This window comes from Capricornis sumatraensis, chromosome 4, assembly GCF_032405125.1.
Source record: "Capricornis sumatraensis isolate serow.1 chromosome 4, serow.2, whole genome shotgun sequence".
Lineage (NCBI taxonomy): Eukaryota > Metazoa > Chordata > Mammalia > Artiodactyla > Bovidae > Capricornis > Capricornis sumatraensis.
Window position 1 is genome coordinate 84,422,799 of NC_091072.1, and position 21,725 is coordinate 84,444,523.

The 21,725-nt window shown below is 35.4% G+C and overlaps 1 protein-coding gene across 1 annotated transcript in view; it reads right to left on the reverse strand.

The window, feature by feature from the left end:
- Positions 1–21,725, reverse strand: part of CNTN1 (contactin 1) — a 169,265-nt gene that overhangs the window by 67,080 nt on the left and 80,460 nt on the right. The window contains exon 15 of the mRNA XM_068971443.1: positions 7,923–8,081. Coding sequence (XP_068827544.1) covers positions 7,923–8,081 — 159 coding nt within the window. The remainder of the gene's footprint in view (positions 1–7,922; positions 8,082–21,725) is intronic.

Sequence of the window (21,725 nt, forward strand, 5' to 3'; positions counted from 1 at the left end):
CCTCATTTTTTTTTTTCATTTTATTCATAGCCCTAAATGTTCCTATAAAAGGATTTGTACCTCTTGTAATTTTATCCAATCCCTTTAGCCTTGGTAAAAGCTAATGGATGTATTTTATTTTTCCAAAACCACCCACACAGATAGGTTGGAAGTAAAGGTCATCTTTCCTTTGGAAAGAGTTTCATGCCCCTAGCCAAATGGACAATAATCAGGAACAGAGGGATTCTGTGCCACCTTTCTTCAGCCAAGTCTCTTGCAACCTGTTTGCTATTTCTGGAGTCAGAAAGAAAGGTGAGTACTTTGCACAACAGAGGCAAGTACCCAGAATTAGGACTGAGAGCTCAAGTTCCAGAGTTTCAACTGAGTCAGTTCAGAGTCAGGTCACTTTTTATAGATATCAGTGTAGAAAATCAGAGTTTTAATTGTATAAGGTCAGAGGCTTCTCTCTGTTTAAAAAAAAAAAAAAGGTACAATATTATATTGAAGGAAGAAACAGACAGAACAGACTCCATCTTGAAAGCAGGACTCCATCTTGGGCCAGACTGTGGACTTTGAGCTATATGCCCAGTATTTACGGAAACAACATACCAACTGGAAAGCCAGATCCCCACCCCCTCCACCATGGAAGAGCCCCAGGGCTTCTATTTAGACTCTCCATCGCCTAAAAGAATACACGAATTATCTGTGTAACCAAATAGAATCATAAATTCTATTATGCTTATTGGGGTATGACCACAGGCCTATTGATAATTGTCCACTGTTAACTACCTAGGCTTAAGGCATACGAATCATGGGTTTAAGGCATATGAATAATGGGTTAACTTTGATTGTATATTTCTTTTCCTTTGTTCAGACTATTTTCAGAGAATTTGGGGAGATAGGTTTGAACACATACACTTAGGGCATATAAGATTTTCACAGAAACTGGTCGGTGTCCTTGGCTAAGAGGAGACTCTGCCTTCGGCCCGTGGTGTAATAAATTGCACTTCACTATCTGCTATCGTCCTTCTGAGTGAGTTTGTTTCCCAGAACACGTGTCTACAACAGTATATTAACCTGACAGGTATTTAGATTGGTTGCAAAAGGATATAGAATAGGAGACATAAATCTTACTTTAATACTCAGATCAAAAGACCCTTCTTTTGAAGGTCTTATTTTGATAACCAGCCCTGAGCAAAACATAGAGATATATTTTCAAATACTTTTAGCCCATAATGCTCAGAATTGAAAAGACAAATTCTAACTGTTCTTTGGAGGAAAAGAGAAGCAAGCCTTATGGGTATCCCAAGGCCAAAAGTTACAAGGTTTTGGTTTGTGGTGCTTTGTCATATGCTTTGTATTGCTGTGCCTTCTAAGCCACATTGAGTAATTCTTTGAACAGCTTCAGAAACACACAGAATGACCTCCAGACTAAGAAAAAGTAGATGTTTCAAAAATAACTCCAGGCAATGTATCACCTGTTCTAGATTCTCCAATGTTGCCATAGTAAATGCTGCTATTTCCTCAGGATTTAAATACAATTCAAATCCTCAGGATCTTTTATTTCAATCGAAAACACAAGTTTTTTAAAGTACCTGGAAACAATTACCCACTTGGGGATTCTAGCTGAAAAAAACCAGTCCATTGTTTGAAAATGAAAATGGGCATTTAAAGGTTTCTCTCTGGCACTGACACAACTACTCTGTGTGATGTTAGAGGCTCTAGACCCAACACATAGACCATTCGGCAGGACTCAGGGAGGAGCCAGAGGTATGACAAAGTTCCTTGAAGAGAAAGAGAAGTAGATTGTGTTTTGGCATCCCAGAGTGTATGATTCATTGATTCTTCTCTAGGGAAAATTTGCATGTAGCCTCATAAAAACCCAGAAATTTATATTTGAAATGAGAACAACAAGAAAACAGTAAATTTTTAAAATGCAAATCTCCTACAAGGAGCCTAATTCTTTGTTCATTTTTTAAACTATTACTTTGGCAAAGATTAAAAAAAAAAATACGAAATACTAAGTAGAGATGTGGTAGAAGAGGAATTCATGTACTGGCGGTGGAAGTAAAAATTTATACCTTTCTACAGTGTAATTTTGCGGTGTAACTCATGAGCTTAAGCATGCTTACACTCATAACTTAAATTACAAATGTTTATTCTGAGGAAATAATCTAAAATTCAGAGAAATATTTATGTACTGAGATGATAACTGCAGAGATTTATAACAATTCTAGTCTTCCACATGATAGAACTTTAAACATAAAGACATTTTTCTTCCTTTTCTTCTTTTTTTTTTGAAAACATATCCAGGATTCTCTTAATTGTTCCTCATAGCACAGTTTCCAGGCCATTTTATGTTCTGGCCAGCATTTCTCTTCCACACAAACCATCACCAGAACTATTCTATAATTTTTCCTCTGAAAGCAGTAGCATAACCCAACATAACATTCTAAATCTGACCTGAGCATCTCGAGGAACTCTAGGAATGGTGTCAAATTTATGTTGTTCATCCCCAAAAATGATTGAGAGAAGTAATACTTACAGTAGCTTGTTTTAAAGATGTGCTTTCCATTATTTCATGTCATTATCCTAAATTTAATCTTTAGAAGGTTGAAAGCTGGTATCTGAAAAATACTTATTGGACACCTAAAATAATTACCTTCATAAAACTGAATTTAATTTGGCATCCCCTTTCTTCAGTGGACACCACTATAAATAAAAACGATGTGATTTTTATTTCTGCATTGGTTGCAAAAATTATTTTTCACTTCCACTTAGTGAAGGAGGAAACAGAACAGACTCCATCTTGAAAGCAGGACTCCATTTTGGGCTAGACTGTGGACTTTGAGCTATATGCCTAGTATCTATGGAAATGACATACCAACTGGAAACCAGACCCTCCCTTTCCCCCAGATGGGAGAGCCCCAGGGCTCTTATCTATACACTCTGCTCTAGGTGGAGAGTCTATTCACCTAAAAGAATACCCGAATTATCTGTGTAACCGAATAGAATCATAAATTCTATTATGTTTATTGGGGTATGACCACAGGCCTATTGATAACTGTCCACTGTTAACTACCTAGGCTTAAGGCATATGAGAATCATGGGTTAACTTTGTGTCGTTCTTTTCCTTTGTTCAGACTAGTTTCAGAGAATTTGGGGAGGTGGGTTTGAGCACGTACACTTAGTGTATATCAGGTTTTCACAAAAACTGGTTGGGGTCTTTGGCTAAGAGGAGACTCTGCCTTGGCCCGCGGTGTAATAAACTGCACTCCACTCTCTACAGTGTCCTTCTGAGTGAGTTTGTTTCCCGGAACGCGTGGCTACAACATTAGGACACAATCACAAGACAACAATACTGACACAACTAACAAGAAGAATATATAAAATAATATAAATAATAATAGTTTTTGCAGAGCCCATCAGAGGGTTGAATTTGTGAGGAAATCTAATGAATTAAATCATCATTGATAGAGTTACGGGAAGAGGAGGAAGTAATCACAAATGTTCATAAGAAAAACTCAGTTTAACTTTTCATAGATATTTAAAGACAGAGTGCATGCTGGCATGACTTTTTAATCCCTGGGAGATAAAGGAGAGTCTTTTCCTGTTGACAAGTTGTTTTTTTTGTAGGCTTCACCAGATGTATTCAATAAAGTTTGGACGCAGAAGAGTGCTGAGAGACCACCCTTAAAGGCAATGTTTCTATATCTCACTGATATTGTCGGTAAAAATATGAAGATTATTCTGATAAATTCAGGTAAATCAGGTAAGCTCTAGAATAATAACTTTTTATATTTAGAGAATCTCATTAAATTAGCTAAATTTTTATGCTAGAAAATATTTATAATGCAAAATAAAGCAATAAAGAAGGAATAGAAAGACATAAACATGAAATATTTAGAAGGTAAAAATATCAGGCAAATATAAATTCAACTACACAAGTGATAATATCAAATGTTAATGGATTAAATACTCTAATCAAAAGGCAGAGATTGTAGGCTAGATATAAAATAAGATCAAACTATATGCTGTCAACAGAAAATATACTCTAGATTCAAAGATACAAATAGGTTGGCAGTTGTAAAAGATATAACACGGAAACAGGAACCATAATAAATAGAGCATCCATGCTAATATTAGAAGCACCCTATTCAAATGCAACTTTTGCTTCCCAATCTTCCTTCTCTGTTTTCTTTATCACTAAACACCATGTGACTTACTTTACATTTCAGTTAGTTGCTTCCTACAATCTCTCCTAGTAGAATGTAAGCTCTTTAAAGATAGGGCTATGGCATTTGGTTTGGGTTTGTTTGTTGGTTTGTTTGTTTGTTTTTGCTTTTTTTTTTCTCTCTCATTTACTCACTGCTGGTCAATTATGAATCCAGCATCTAGGACAGGTTCAGACACACAATGGAAGCTCAATATGTATGCATTTAATGAATGAACTTTATGAGCCCTAATTAGTTGCTAGGAATAGAATAGTGAATCAAACAAAAGTCTTCCTTCTCATGAAACATAATTTATAATAAAATAATTTTTTTAGTGAGAAACATATTTCTTTGAGCTACACAGTAAGCATACACAATTAATGGAGATAATTGCAATTATTATTCCTTTCTCAAAGCCAAAGCAAATTTTAAACATGTGTGTATTTCATTTGCTCTCCAGTATCTATAATTAACATTAATTTGACTGGATATTGAAGATAATCTACTGTTTTATCACTGTCATCCATTTTCATTCTATTTGGAGAAGAAGAAACTGCTTGTGCATTATTTTATCAAATATCTAAATGGTTAAAAAAAATTGTTTTTCAAATGGTTGTATTTTGCCAAGTATGTTTATAAATAATTCTTATACTCACAAGCATAATGTAATAGAAATGTTTCACTTGTTTCTAATTCATTTGAACTTCATAAACTTATATACAGAATCGCTCAGTTGTGTCCAACTTTTTGTGACCCTGTGGACTGTAGCACACCAGGCTTCCCTGTCATTCACTATCTCCCAGAGTTTGCTCATACTCATTTCCATTGAGTCAGTGGTGCCATCCAACCATCTTGTCCTCTGTCCTCCCCTTCCCTCCTACCCTCAATCTTTCTCATCATCAGGGTATTTTCCAATGAGTCAGCTCTTTACATCAGGTGGCTAAAGTAGTGGAACTTCAGCTTCAGCATCAGTTGTTCCAATGAATATTCAGGCTTGATTTCTTTTAGGATTGACTGGTTTGATCTTCATGCAGTCCAAGGGATTCTCAGGAGTCTTCTCCAACATCGCAGTTTGAAAGCATCAATTCTTTGGCATTCAGCCTTCTTTATGGTCCAACTCTTACATCCATACATGACTACTGAAAAACCATAGCTTTGACTAGATGGACTTTGTCAACAAAATGATGTCTCTGCTTTTTAATCCTCTGTCTAGATTTTTCATAGCTTTTCTCTCAAGGAGAAAGAGTCTTTTAATTTCATGGCCACAGTCACCATCCACAGCGATTTTGGAGCCCAAGAAAATAAAGTCTGTAACTGTTTCCACTGTTTCTCCATCTATTTGCTGTGAAGTGATGGAGCTGGATGCCATGGGCTTTGCTTTTTGAACGTTGAGTTTTAAGTGAGCTTTCTCACTCTCTCCTCTTTCACCTTCATCAAGAGGCTCTTTAGTTCCTCTTTGCTTTCTACCATTAGGGTGGTGTCATCTGCATATCTGAGGTTACTGATATTTCTCTCGGCAATCTTGATTTCAGCTTGTGCTTCATCTAGCCTGGTATTTTGCATGATGTAATATGCATAGAAGTTAAATAAGCAGGGTGACAATATACAACCTTGATATACTCCTTTACTAATTTTGAATCAGTCTGTTGTTCCATGTCCAGTTCTAACTGTTGCTTCTTGACCTGCATACAAGTTTCTCAGGAGGCAGTTTACGTGGTCTGGTATGCCCATCTCTTGAGGAATTTTCCACAATTTGTTGTGATCCACAGAGTAAAAGGCTTTAGTGTAATCAATGAAACAGAAGTAGATGGTTTTTCTGGAATTCTCTTGCTTTTTCTATGCTCCAATGGATGTTGACAATTTGATCTCTGGTTTCTCTGCCATTTCTAAAACCGTCTTGTACAGCTGGAAGTTATCGGTTCAGGTATTGTTGAAGCCTAGCCTAGAGGATTTTGAGCATGACCTTGCTAGCATATGAAATGAGTACAATTGTGTGATAGTTTTAACATTCTTTAGCATTGCTTTTCTTTGGGATTGGAATGAAAACTGACCTTGTCCAGTCCTGTGGCAACTGCTGAGTTTTCTAAATTTTCTTTCTTCAGACTTAAATTGAAAAAAAGTAGGGAAAACTACTAGGCCATTCAGGTACTGTAGAGAATTGTTTAACAATAAAATATATCCTGTGCTGTGTTTAGTCGCTCAGTTGTGTCCAGCACTCTGCAACCCCATGGACTGTAGCCCACCAGTCTCCACTGTGGCATGGGCTGCCATGCCCTCCTCCAGAGGATCTTCCGAACCCAGGGATCAAACCCACGTCTCCCACATTTCAGGCAGATTCTTTACTGTCTGAGCCACCAGGGAAGCCCAAGAATACTGGAATGAGTAGCCTATCTCTTCTCCAGAGGATCTTCTCAATCCAGGAATTGAACCAGGGTCTCCTGCATTGCAGGTCAATCCTTTACCAGCTGAGCTACCTGAGAAGCCCAAAAATGTATCCTAAACCCTTGTTATAGATTTCAAATTTATATTTCATTAATTTCCCGTGATAAGAAGACATTATCCTAAAAAGGTGAATTTAAATTAAAACTTCTCAGGGAGCAATACAAATAAATTCCACTATGTAAAGATTAAAATGAGCAGGTTTAACTTATGCTGGGACTAATTCTTGTTGTTGTTGTTGTTGTTTAAGGGGGCTTTCTATTCACTTTTGTCTTTTTTTCTCCCCTTTGTGATAACAGAGGCCATATTTTATGCCTCTTCCTATGCATCTAAAATAAATTCTGATAACTATAAGTTTGGTTAGAAATATTGTCAACAATGACAAGGATTAACAGGCTATTTTATCAAAACAATCCTCTATCTTCTTTGATATCTGAAAAAATAAGCTAACGTGTGATATTGAAGACGTGATAACAAATGACAATGGTAATAACTTCTACACAAGGGAAAGCACCCACTTATTCTTAGAATTTTTTTTTTCTTTTAGAAAATCTGAATAAAATATGAGGGGAAAAACTGTTGAGCTACTAAATTCCTTTTAAAACTTGTTTTAAGGAAATTCAAGCCAGACAGGAGCATACTTGGAGTTATGGCAGTAAGATTTAAGTGTTTAATCTTTATGATCAACTGTCTTTTTTTTTTTTTTTTTAATGCAGAACTGTAGTACCTATGTGGGCTTCCCTGGTGGCTCAGAGGTTAAAGCGTCTGCCTGCAATGCAGGAGACCTGGGTTCGATCCCTGGGTCGGGAAGATCCCCTGGAGAAGGAAATGGCAACCCACTCCAGTATTCTTGCCTGGAGAATCCCATGGACAGAGGAGCCTGGTGGGCTACAGTCCACAGGGTCGCAGAGAGTTGGACACGACTGAGCGACTTCACTTTCATAGTACCTATGTAATTGGATAAAAAGGGTAATAAATAATGCTATAGATACCATTTGCCAAAAAAACACCTCCTCTATACTTTTATCCTAATACATCTTAGACTTATGTATAGCTCAAATAAGAAACCCAGGAGGCCTCTCCTTGCTCCCCCATTATATTAATAGATTAGACATGCTGCTTCGTCCTTATAGCTTTAAAACATTTAGTTTGTTGTGGTTTTTTGTTTACTACCAAAGTGTGGGGTTACTAAAAAAATAATTTTTTTAAAGAAAATTTTCACAGTAGATAATACAAGAAAAAAGAATTCATCTCAAAACATGAACAGATTAATCAAACAAATAAACTCACCTGTCTTCGCATCTTTCCAATCATCTGAAAGAATAGTCTTCGTCTGGATAGTGTACTTAGATATAGGACTATGATTGTCTGAACCACGGCTCCAAGTAAGTGCCACAGAAGTGGCTCTAACGTCTTCTATTCGCAGACCACCTGGAGGGCCTGGAGGGCCTGGAATGAAAATTTGGGTAATGAATCAATGAATCCCATCCAGTGAATTGGGTGCATATTGGCATACAAAATTGTCTTCCTTGCAATTAATCTAAGGAATATTTACACAATGAAATCAGTGTTGCCACATTCCTTTTAAGCATAAACTATAAGAAGCAATACTAATGGTATTTGTAGTTTTTACTAAATGATTTCATGATGTCTTTTTATGAAAAGAGAGAAATACCATCCTTTAAAAATGGCATTATTATTCAGGATATGTATGATAATCTTTGACTCATAAAATACAATTGACATCAAGGAACCTAACAGATTTTAATCATAGTGAGATTTAATGAAATTTTGCTGAATAAATGAATCAGAGCAGATAACACTGTCTAGATATGAGGACAGTTAGTCATAGTTTCTTTCTGCCTCCCCAAAATGGAACAAATACTTTTTAATTATTTTAAATGTTATAGTTAATTTATTTTACTTGGAGTAGAAATTTCTGAAAATGACTATATGTACCATTTTGGGTAATACATTCTATGTTAGTTAAAGTAATAGAAATAATATTAAAAGAACTATTTCTATGTATATAAAAGGTAGAAAACAACTATTAATTCAGGCATACCAGGAATGATCTAAAAACATCAAATAATATACTGAAGAAACTTAGGTCAGAAGAATTACTGCATAAGACAATGTTAAAAATAGGATTTCACAGATGCTTAATAACTCAGTATTAATATTATTCATTTATTCTCTAAACTGAGAACACTGTGTTGAGTGGTAGAAACAAAAAGATAAATGAGACATAACTTTCAGGCTTTGAACAGATCTTTGTCATGAAAGGGTGAAATGGCACAGTAAATAAGTAACTGTAAAAGACAGTAGCAAATGCCAGGATTATGGTTTACAACATACTTATACTTTGCATCATGATTTCTTCTTTTCAAAACTGTGAGAAAAAGTTCTTTAGATGGTAATGTAGTGTCTATCACTTACAATGCTAAACAAGGTTCTGTGGCCAGAGAACTCCTAAAATAGACATTTCAGACAATGACATCACTTTTCTTTGCATCAGAAAGGAGGCCATTCTTGATTGAATTAGGCACAGTGAACAAAATAATCAACAATGTTAGTAAAGTGGCAAGTTTTTTAAGTATTAAATAAAACACATGTTTTTATCTTTTATGTGAAAGCAAATACAAACAGAAATCTTGAGAGCAGCTAGAGAAAATGGGCACATTATTTAAGTGCCTTCCCATTTAAATGTCAGATCAGCTGCTTTATCTACAGGGCCTTGTTCTCCACATGGGCTTTGGTCTTTACAGAGGTATAGATAACACTCCAAACCTGCACCAATTTCTTTGTAATTGGTCCCAAAGAGAAAAATGTGTATAGAACAACACAATTGCATTACTACTAACAGTAAAATAACACAAGACACAGCCTATTTACGATAGTAAATTTTATTTAGAAACAAAAAACATAAATTAATAAGGGCAAATAGATTCTTATAAATATATAATATATAATAGTATTTTTATACTTACTGATGTTAATTAAAAGCAACAATAATATGCCATCCAAAATTAATGAAAATAGCCACATAAATAATATAAACCACATTTGATATTCAGAAAGAACATGTTGCATTTTCCATATGTAAAGACCACAATGAAAAACAATACACATTCTTGATCAGAACCACAATGTTTTTTACTTCACATAAAGCATCAGCCCAAGTCAATTACTGAGTGGAATATTTCAGAGTATTAAAATTAAAATTTAGAAATGAAAAATTTTAAACTATATTTAAAAAAAAAAAAGAGAAAGTCTTATAGTGCAGGCATTCATACACCTTTTCTGAGCATAGGAAAATGTTAAAGGGAATTTAAGGCAAAATTTCCATAGGTTAGTCTTTTATCATTAAGGTGTAAATCATTTCCCCACTGTTACTCTCTGAAATTTTCGGATGGCAAATGAATGACTTTTGGAAAGGTCAGGTTAAAGCTGCATATTAATAATGTATTAATTGGGACATTATATGCATAATAATTCATCCCATTCACTGAGGAAAAATATGAAGCAAAGGCTGTAATTATATTTATGCATTTTTTTCTCTGATATATGCCTGGCCTATACTGACCCTTCTTAATAAATATTTGGTGAAGACATAAATACATTTATCACATTGACCTTCAGAGCTCTGTAAACATAACAGTTATACACAATACAATCTCCATTCTTTCATTTGCTCTGAAACTGTATTGCATTAAGAAGGTGAAATTGAGAAAATAAATGGAAAGGAGTTGGTTGATAACCCCAAAACCATAATGTGGCAATATAACTTTGTATTAATTTACCAAGTAGATTTTTTCCCATGTAGGAATTAAATACAAATATCCCCTAGGAAATACCTGAGAGGAAATATACTACAAAGAACAGAGATTTTAGAGTTAAAAAAGGCTTGACTTTAAATTCAGTGCCTTGATTTATCTTGGGCAAGTTTATCAAATTGGCTAAGCTTTCATTTTCTCATATATAAAATAGGAGTAATAAAAATTGACCAGATTGTTGTTAGGATTAAAATAAAAATCCTTAAGGAATGTAGGGCTAGGCCTGGTCTACAGAAAGCCCTTAGTAAATTTTAGCTTTAATACTATCATTGTTACACCTGTAAGAGCTTTCTGTACATCTGAGCTACTGGACAGGATTAATACTTGGATAATAATTAACAAGGATCTGTTTATCAGATTGTTCTGGTAAACCCCAGTTCTTTCCACTCAAAATTAAGGTGTTTCTGGTAAATATTTTGGAGATGAGGAAAACTGGTCATGTGAAGGCCCTTTACTGTGTACAAAGGAACCAGGATGCAGCAAAGCTAGAGTAGTGCTGTGGAGAGAAACATGGCCAGCCTTGCACTGTCTCCCAGGAGAAAGGTTTTCTAAGCAGTGTAGCTCATGTTACTTGCTCCATTTTTTCTGTTCAAAATGGAGAGAAAAGTGCTGTGATAGAAAATAAAATAATGCAGCCGCTAGTTCCTCAGCACAAAGGCAAGCATTTAGAAACTGAACATCCTTCTGGACATAGCCAGAGTGGTTATGAAGCACCTTCTGTGGTTCAGTGAAATCTCACTGGCCATACCCATACTCACTTTTCCAAAATTTGTCTAGGTTCTCAATGTATTTACCATTAAATCACTGACTACTGGCAAACAAAATAATATATTTTAGTAAATCCTTATTATATCTGAGTCTTTTATAATTCTTACAAATAACCCTAAAATGTAAGCACATTATTTTCACTCCTTAATAGATGAGGAAATCCAGACATGAATAGATTAAATAAAATAACCACAGTTATCCAGCTAGCAAATGCTAAAGCTAAGATTTGAACACAACTGATTCACCATGAGGCTTTTCGTTTACTACAGTGAAAACAATCATTTAAAAACAATATTACCAGGTTCAAATTAAAAAATGGCCTTGACAGCTTTCCTTTAGAGACCTTTTGTGTTGTGGAGAATATGAATTTCTTGGGCATTAGTGTGCATTTTGGTAAAATGATAAAAAACTGTGTTACATTGATTATAGCTTTTTATATCTTTTTTGTGATCTGTTAACTCAGATAAATGAAGATAAATACATCACATAAATTCCTATTGTATTACATCCTAAGGTTTTGTTTTTATTATTATAAAAGTATTTGTTCATCTTTCCTGAAATTTACCAATTTTTTAGAAAAAAAGCCCTATGTATGAACAAAATACAGACGTGATTTCCACTCAGTCTCTTTCATATATAAAATAATTAGAAGGAAAAAATGAACAGAAATACAATTATTTCTCAATTCCATCATTTCTTCTTTAGGAAGGTAGTAACACTCTGTGAAATAGTTTTTAGGCATTTGAGGAAAAATAGAGGAAATTTTTTTTTTTTCAAAATGATTATTCACACATTATAAGTTGACTGTATTTTCTCCATCAATAATTTATTTATTTATTTTTTAACTGAGGGATAATTGCTTTACAGACTTTTGGTGTTTTCCGTCAAACCTCAACATGAATCAGCCATAGCTATACATGTACTCCCTCCCTTTTGGACCTCCCTCCCATCTCCCTCCCCATCCCATCCCTCTAGATTGATACAGAGCCCCTGTTTGAGTTCCCTGAGCCATACAGCACATTCCTGTTGGCTGTCTGTGTTACATATGGTAATGTAAGTTTCCATGTTCCTCTCTCCATACATTCACCCTCTCCTCCCCTCTCCCCACGTCCATAAGTCCATTTTCTATATCTGTTTTTCTACTGTTGCCCTGTAAATAAATTCTTCATTGCCATTTTTCTAGATTTTGTATATATATGTTAGAATACAGTATTTATCTTTCTCTTTCTGACTTACTTCACTCTGTATAATAGGTTCTAGGTTCATCCAGCTCATTAGAACTGACTCAAAGTTATTCCTTTTTATGGCTGAGTAATATTCCATTGTGTATATGTACCACAACTTCTTTATCCATTCATCTGTCAATGGACATCTAGGTTGCTTCCATGTTCTAGCTATTGTAAATTGAAAAAGACACATGTGTCCCATTATTCATTCCATCAATAATTGAGACTCATTTTCACTGAAGTCAAGTGGCATAGAAGATTTGAAACTGGGATCCTCCAAGATTAAACAGGATGCATAGTAGTCAAGCATCATGAGTCAGTGACAATACTTAGCCTAAAACCTTAATGCGCTTTCTTCTGCTTAAACACTGACTGGCTTTCTAAACAACTGTGGTTGGAATTGGATCCAACATACTGTTGGTCCTTCTGTGATTCCACTCCACATAGCACACATTTAATATAAGCCTTGACACTAAACAGGAAACATATCCCAATGTCATCCTATTTCCACTTGTAATTGCTCAGTAAGCAATTAAGAGCAAACCATCACATATAATATCCTATCCCGTGGTTCATGGTTTATTTTTACTAAAATAGTAAATCTTAACAAACAGTTTGAATGCTAAATGTCAATGAAAAGCTTAATGAAAAGTTCAGTGTAAATTATTGTCCCTTTTAAAATAAAATAATCTGAAAATAACAATGCTGAAAGAACATCAGTTATATTAAGGCAGGTGGCTTCTCCTTACAAAAATACATCAACTAAAGTCCCTTTTTTACTACAAGCCTGTTCTTGCTCTGAAAATTAGTTAAGGCAACTGCTTCATCATAAGGTAATATAACACAAATTGATGTGTGGTGTTGTTGAAGCATAAGGCTGTATTAAGATGAAGCTGAATATTAAATGGGAATATGGTAGCTTTAATCCCTAACAATGGTATTTTAACCTTCTGCATGATAAAAATGAACTTAGATCCCCATTAGAAATGAGAATGAGGTTAAAGGGAGGTAAATGAATCTGTGCAATTCTAGCTGATATTGATACAGTTTATCTAAAGAAACTGGAGAAGGAAAGCATTCTTTTTTTCCTGGCACTTTTCATACTTATCATGTGGTTTCCTTTCTAATTTTTATCGATCCTTTCCCAAACTATATTCATACATGATGGTATATACTGCTGGTATACTTTCAATTAGAGATCACTTAAGGTGCCTACAATGCTGATTCATGTACATCTCCATGGCAATATTTATGGATATATGACAATCTCAAATTATTTTTGAAAATCTTATTAAAATGACAGTTGCCCTAGATCTCCAGTCTACATTCTAGGATGCTTCTTTCTGTGACAATAATTGAGACTAGAAAATGAGAAGTAAAAAATGATGGAAATACATGACATTTTGAGCCAGAGATATGTATTCCTTTAAGATGACTGATCAATTATTTTTTAATTACATAAATATTTGGGATTCATATATATTTCTCTCAAAACTTCCCTGAGTCCTTCCAACCACAGATAGGAATGCTACAGTTACTAAAGGAGATGTTCATATAATATCCCATGCCTAAGAGTAAGCCTGTTTAAGAAGAGCAAAAGTATTTCTTCTGAAGAAATAAGAATTTTAAGCACAGTTATTTGACCAAAGAGGGGAAAGGAAAATATTTTCAAATAATGAAATTTAAGCAGTTCCAAAATTACTCTCTCATTTCTACCCATGTCCTTCCAAAAAGTCTTGACCTTCCTTTCAAAATAAAGATCCAAGAAGGCTGATGCTAGGAGTTAACAATTAAATATGTATACATGCTGTTAATCACTTTGTTATCTTCACTTAAATCTAGCTACTGAGATGACAGTTTTCTCCACATGCTGTCCAATTTCACTTCCCAATTCCAGGAATTGTTCCAAAAACCCTACAGGGCCATGAGCAGGCTTCAGTTGTTTCTTGCTGCTTTACATCTTTTTTTTGCCAAATTATATATATGGAACCAGGGTACAGAAGGCCACTGGAATAATGCCCCTTGGCTTACATCCTAATTAAGATGACTCATTAGTGAATTTGACAACAGGATTGTTCATTACCTGCTTGGGAAATCAAACAGTCCATTCAGTGGCAATACTCTTGTATTATAATTCACCAATTTTTCATATTTTTTTCAGATAATGAGCTAGTTTCTGAGATATGCAATTTCAAAGAAAGGACATGAAAACACAAAAATTTTACTTGGCCATCATATGATGTACTTGGTTAGTTCAGCAGACAGTTTTCAGATATTAGTAAAGCTATAAAATTATTTTCAAGTATCTTTCTGTTCAAAGTATGTTTAGGTGTTCAAAAGGAAAAAATCCTCTAGGAATTGGATTTGGTAGGGGAAACATCAGAAGCTACAATATTGAATTAATTAGTAAAATCTAGTATAATGTGTTAAAAAAAAGTTTTCACACAAATAGTGAGTGTCAGCGATCACCAGGTTGGAGGCAGGCTCGCACAGACGGGGAGAAAAGGATCCACCATGTTTTTCTCTCCATCTTTTCTGTTTTTACCTGCAAGAGGAAAGATCAAGGCTGAAGGGCAAGTGTTGATGCCCATTTAGGAGCAGGAAGCCATGTACTTTGAAAATTTGTCATATATCCTTAATTGGTAAGTTGAAATATGAACAGAGAGCAACTTCTAGACATTGTGGATGAGAGTCCAAAAAGAAGCCTGAAGAGACAAGCTCTGGCCCATTCAACCTCAGAAGTAATGACTGACTTTCTAAAGAATAAGAGTTGTAACCGAATCCCCTCTTCCCCTCTATAAACAAGTGAAACAAAACAAAAAACTCCTAAAGCCTTTGTAGTTTCACTCCACAAAGAACAAGTCTACCTTCTGAAAATATGTTTGTGCCTTCAAGACTTCTAATTAAGAAAAAAAGCTTGAGGGTAAATTTAAGCTGTGACTTAAAAAATTAATCAGAGATGGGGGCTGGAAGTTATAGGAACCTGTGTCTTGAGAAATATATTTATTATTTATTTCTATATGGACATTTTGGCAAAAGGGGAGCGAAGTAAAAGAAATGTTTATAAAAAGTCATCAAGGGCAACATGTGAACTGGAGTTGTTATTATTCTATTACATAAACATGGACTCTGAGACCTACAAGACCACAGGTTATTCAGCAGGTGAAGTGCTTTAAAATCTATGCTCACCTAATACCAAAAGCCAGACCATTCCCTTTGCATCACATGGATCTTTTAATAACTATATGCATATACTAGTATAACTACACCATTATAGAAAATCATGACATTAACAAGATGGTCATCCTCCTATGTTTCCTTACTATAACTAGGGATAGTTTGATTATAATTATGCTATTTTGTAACCACTAGTATCCTCCTAGTTATAGTTATTTAAATAGGAGTTATAGTGTATAGAAAAACTTGCTAGGAAAATTGCTGACTAGTTGTTGCAAATTTAGTCCTATGATAAATGGTAACAAAGGTTACTTAATGCATTTGTCACTTCCATGTGTCTTTCAAATGTTAGAGATTTCCAAGTCTTTTTAAGAGAGCTGAAGTTGATAATTTTTGAGATATTCTTTTTTCTCCCTTTCAAATGAAGTCTTGGTATTTTTGCAGAGAGAGAGGGAGTTGTGAACAGTCACACAGGAAGCCTCCCTAAACAGCTGCACATTAGAGTGCTATTTCTTAAATTAGTTAACAGTAGCTTCCAGCCTTTGAAGGAATATATCAAATAGTGGTCCTCCAAGTTGTTTAAACCACAATCAGAAGCACCTGGTGTGTTCTATTCAGGAACAGTCCCTTGCCCCTGAAGAAATTCTCAGAGATGTGCAGGGGGCTCAAACACTGGCTGTTGAGGCCTTGAAGAATGTAGTGAGCTGATGCTCAGGAGTATATTCCTCACTGTGACAGAGTCCAGACTACTCTGTACACACCTACATTCTAGTGGGTCACACATTATTTGCTGCTAAGAATATTGAAAATTCATAATTTTGTACATTTTTTTGTAAAAATGAAGCAGATTCAAGTACATCCTTTTAATTTTGCTAGCTCTTTCTTAGCTTTATCCTAATGTACTTTCATCATTGTCCTGAGAAATGCACATGGACCCCAACCAAGTTCCTCACCTCAACCCATGTCCACAGAATGACTATTACTAGCACTGGACAATTAGAAATCAAAATGACATTTTACTTTTTTGGAAAATAAAATCTTTTGGATTTATTTCAGAATCTGCATTCACTCATGAGTGTATTGGTCAGTTAAACATTATAATGGAAAAGTGTTTGGCAGAGAGAGCTTCCCATCGTACTAGTCTAATGAGATATCCTAAGCCAGATTTAAATACATGTATGGGAGGTCTAGCACATAAGGACTGAATCATGTAGTCACCTTTAAGGAGGAAATAGGGAAGGTGTAAACCATGAAATAGCTGGCTTTTTAGAATACCGATGGAGATTCATAGTAGGCTGGATTACCCTTTCAACATCTCTGCCCTTCTCTTTGAAGACTCTCTTTGATAGACTCTTTGAGTCTATCTCACTTAACCCCAGTGATGATGGTAGTCAGATGAGCTATGTGATAGGAATTCAAAGGGACAAAAATCCTCTCTCGGCAGCTTCTTAAACTGACCACAGGTTTAGAGGGTAAAGGTTTTCTCTGATTTCCTTCATTTTCTTTTACTTAGTTGTAAAAAATTCTGTGACCTGATCAAACGCCCAGGTTAGTGAGGTTGGCTGGTGGGAAGAAGATGGGGATGGCAGGAAGCCAGTCTGCAAAAGGTACCATGAGGAAATAATTGCACATTTCTGAGACTCAAAATGGCAGATTTCACAAAAATCATACTAAAAAAAATGTTTTGCTTAAAAAGAATTATATATCATTGAGTATTCTGTTGATTATTTTTTCAATAATGAAGCTCAGGTATTTTCTATTCTTTTTAAAATAAAATTAACCAAGAACAGAAGATATTAAGAAATTCTAATTTCAAGTAACTTAAAAGTTTACTCTGTAAATTAACTTCTAATTATCAATGCCTCAGGGTGTTTGGGTGGACAATTTAACTAATTTGATAAAACAAACCATATATCAACAGTAAAAAAGGATGCACAATAAAAATTATCTGATCTGATTTTATATCTGGGGAAGATAAATATTAAAGAAAAGTGAGAAAGATAAGTCCTTGCACTTTTAACATGCAGCAGTTTTGTTAGGATGACCTGAAAAATTTATATGAAAGTTCTGTAGACACATATATTTTAATCTAAAACATTTAAACATTTTGAATGAACTATTTTTAAGACCAAAAAACACATTGTAAAAATCAAGTTTAAAACTATCTATTTTGATTTATTTACTGTTTTTGCTATTGTAATTATAATTCATAATGTTAATAGAGGAAAAAATATTATAGCTTTCTTTTGTCATCAGACCTATCATAAATACATTATGGACAAAAATAAAATTGCAAAATTTGCATCAGTAACTTTTCTATAAAATTAACATTTCTTGTAAAAAAAAGGCCTACATTTTAACTTTTCACATTGATTACTTTATCTCTGAATATATTTGAATTGGTGCTTAATTACATTGCTTTGCAGCAATGAACTGGGCATTATATGTGAAGCGGGATTGCCTATATTCAAATCTTATCTTTCTGCTTAGTAGCTGAATAACCTTAGACAAGTAACTTAGCCTCTCTGGGACTCAATTTCCTCATGGGTAAAATGGAGATAACAACAATATCCATCCATCTCTTAAAATAGTGCCTGGTAAAAGTAAGTCTCTAGTAAATACTATATATCCTGGAATAATATAATAAATGTATACTGCAATATGTATTTTATTATTATATATAGCATATGATTTGTCATATATTAAACAATTAGAGATACCAAGGGTACATTTCATGCAAAGATGGGCTCGATAAAGGACAGAAATGGTATGGACCTAATAGAAGCAGAAGATATTAAGAAGAGGTGGCAAGAACACACAGAAGAACTGTACAAAAAAGATCTTCACGACCCAGATAATCACTCACCTAGAGCCAGACATCCTGGAATGTGAAGTCAAGTGGACCTTAGAAAGCATCACTACGAACAAAGCTAATGGAGGTGATGGAAATCCAGTTGAGCTATTTCAAATCCTGAAAGATGATGCTGTCAAAGTGCTGCACTCAATATGCCAGCAAATTTGGAAAACTCAGCAGTGGCCACAGGACTGGAAGAGGTCAGTTTTCATTCCAATCTCAAAGAAAGGCAATGCCAAAGAATGCTCAAACTACCTCATAATTGCACTCATCTCACATGCTGGTAAAGTAATGCTCAAAATTCTCCAAGCCAGGATTCAGCAACATGTGAACTGTGAACTTCCAGATGTTCAAGCTGGTTTTAGAAAAAGCAGAGGAACGAGAGATCAAATTGCCGACATCTGCTGGATCATCGAAAAAGCAAGAGAGTCCCGGAAAAACATCTACTTCTGCTTTATTGACTATGTCAAAGCCTTTGACTGAGTGGATCACAATAAACTGTGGAAAATTCTGAAAGAGATGTGAATACCAGACCACCTGACTTGCCTCTTGAGAAACCTATATACAGGTCAGGAAGCAACAGTTAGAACAGGACATGGAACAACAGACTGGTTCCAAATAGCAAAAGGAGTACGTCAAGGCTGTATATTGTCAACCTGCTTGTTTAACTTTTATGCAGAGTATATGATGAGAAACGCAGGGCTGGAAGAAGAACAAGCTGGAATCAGGATTGCCGTGAGAAATATCAATAACCTCAGATACGCAGATGACACCACCCTTATGGCAGAAAGTGAAGAGGAACTAAAGAGCCTCCTGATGAAAGTGAAAAAGGAAAGTGAAAAAGTTGAGTTAAAGCTCAACATTCAGAAAACTAAGATCATGGCATCTGGTCCCATCACTTCATGGGAAATAGATGTGGAAACAGTGGAAACAGACTTTATTTTGGGGGGCTCCAAAATCACTGCAGATGTTGACTGCAGCGATGAAATTAAAAGATGCTTACTCCTTGGAAGGAAAGTTATGACCAACCTAGATGGCATATTTAAAAGCAGAGCCATTACTTTGCCAACAGAGGTCCATCTAGTCAAGGCTATGGTTTTTCCAGTGGTCATGTATGGATGTGAGAGGTGGACTGTAAAGAAAGCTGAGTGCCGAAGAATTGATGCTTTTGAAATGTGGTGTTGGAGAAGACTCTTGAGAGTCCCTTGGACTGCAAGGAGATCCAACCAGTCCATTTTAAAGGAGATCAGTCCTGGGTGTTCTTTGTAAGGACTGATGCTAAAGCTGAAACTCCAGTACTTTGGCCACCTCATGAGAAGAGTTGACTCATTGGAAAAGAGTCTGATGCCGGAAGGGATTGGGGGCAGGAGGAAAAAGGGATGACAGAGGATGAGATGGCTGGATGGTATCCCCGCCTCAATGGACGTTAGTTTGAGTGAACTCCGGGAGTTGGTAATGGACAGGGAGGCCTGGCATGCTGCAATTCATGGGGTCACAAAGAGTCAGACACGACTGAGTGACTGAAGTGAGCTGACTGATACATTAAATTATGTAATAACAGATCTTTTAATTTTATATTAAAATATATATCTTTCACAGCATAAAGATTGGAGCTATAAATATATATTTTGCCAATGTAAAATTAAAATTAATTTTTTTAATATGAGCCAATTGCCACTTATTCATGCTCATAAGGGAGAAGGCAATGGCACCCCACTCCAGTACTCTTGCCTGGAAAATCCCGTGGATGGAGGAGCCTGGTAGGCTGCCGTCCATGGGGTCTCTAAGAGTTGGACAGGACTGAGTGACTGCACTTTCACTTTTCACTTTCATGCATTGGAGAAGGAAATGGTAACCCACTCCAGTATTCTTGCCTGGAGACTCCCAGGGACGGGGGAGCCTGGTGGGCTGTTGTCTATGGGGTCGCACAGAGTTGGACACGACTGAAGTGACTTAGCAGCAGCAGCAGCATGCTCATAAAGGCTTGTGTATATCACTGATTATCTGTAGCCCTCTTGTAATTTGACATATTTGTCAGTTTAATTTGGATTATTGTCTGGTAAATATACATTAATGTATTAAGATCATTATGGACTAGTGAAATGAAGTGTTTAACAACATGCCAGGCTATTAAGTTCTATAAAGCTTTCCTGCTTTCTTTTCTGGAATCAGAGTGAGGGGAAGCAAGTTTGTGGATTGTTTTTTTAAGGGAGCCGTGGATATAAACCCACTGTAGCAAAGAATAAATTCCAGTTTGCCAAAACATGACCAGTTAGCTTATTAGACAAAGAGAACAATTAATTGAAGAAAAGAAGAAATCCTGCAATGAAACTTCTCTCACTGTACTTCAATGAAGAAAAAAAGTAATTAAATTTATATCAGTGCATTCTCCATAGTGTCATCTACCAGTTTATAACCCTGATATTGTTATGTTTTGATTTTTGAAGTTGTAAAATGAAGGGTTAAACTAAATCACTTCCAAGATCCGTCTTAAAGTTTAAAATATCATAGCTCAGTCTGAAAGAACTACATACTTCATTGATATAATTGAACATTTCCTTGAATTTATGTCAATATACATTGAATTGACATTGAAAAATACAATTTCAAATTATTACTGTACTTTGTAACTTTAGCAGTAATTAGGAAAGCTGCTAATTTTACTAGAGCTTTTATAAATAGAACTACTAGTAAGTTCTAGCTTTGAAACAATCAAGCTACTTCTAAATTCTGCATTTATTATAAACAAATATGCATTTCAGCTTTAGCATTTAACAGTTATGGAGAATTGGCGCTTAGTAGCTTGTGAATTAGTTGATTCTCAATGAAAATGAGAAAGCTTAATTTCTGAGCAATCTTCACTATTCATAGATGTATTACTGTGGTATAGAGCCAAGTGGGGTCAGGATGCCTCTGAATGGCGCCCGGTCAGTCGTTGTTGCAACCAGTGTGGGCAGGGAGGGCCATTTTCCTGTCTCAGCCTACGAGGACTGATGAGATGGAATCTTTACTCTGTCTCTGTGGCAAATTTTCTTGGCCAAAGTAAGTGGAAAGCAAAGGCAATTATCCAAGAATCTGAAATATATGTGTGTTTTTATGACCCAAATACTTGAAAAACTACCTCAACTATTCTCTTTAATTTGGCGATGATGATCTGGACACATCTTTCTGCCTATATAAGTGATCTCTTTTCTGGATGTCTTCACTAACAGTGAGTGTGTTAGCAGGTAAA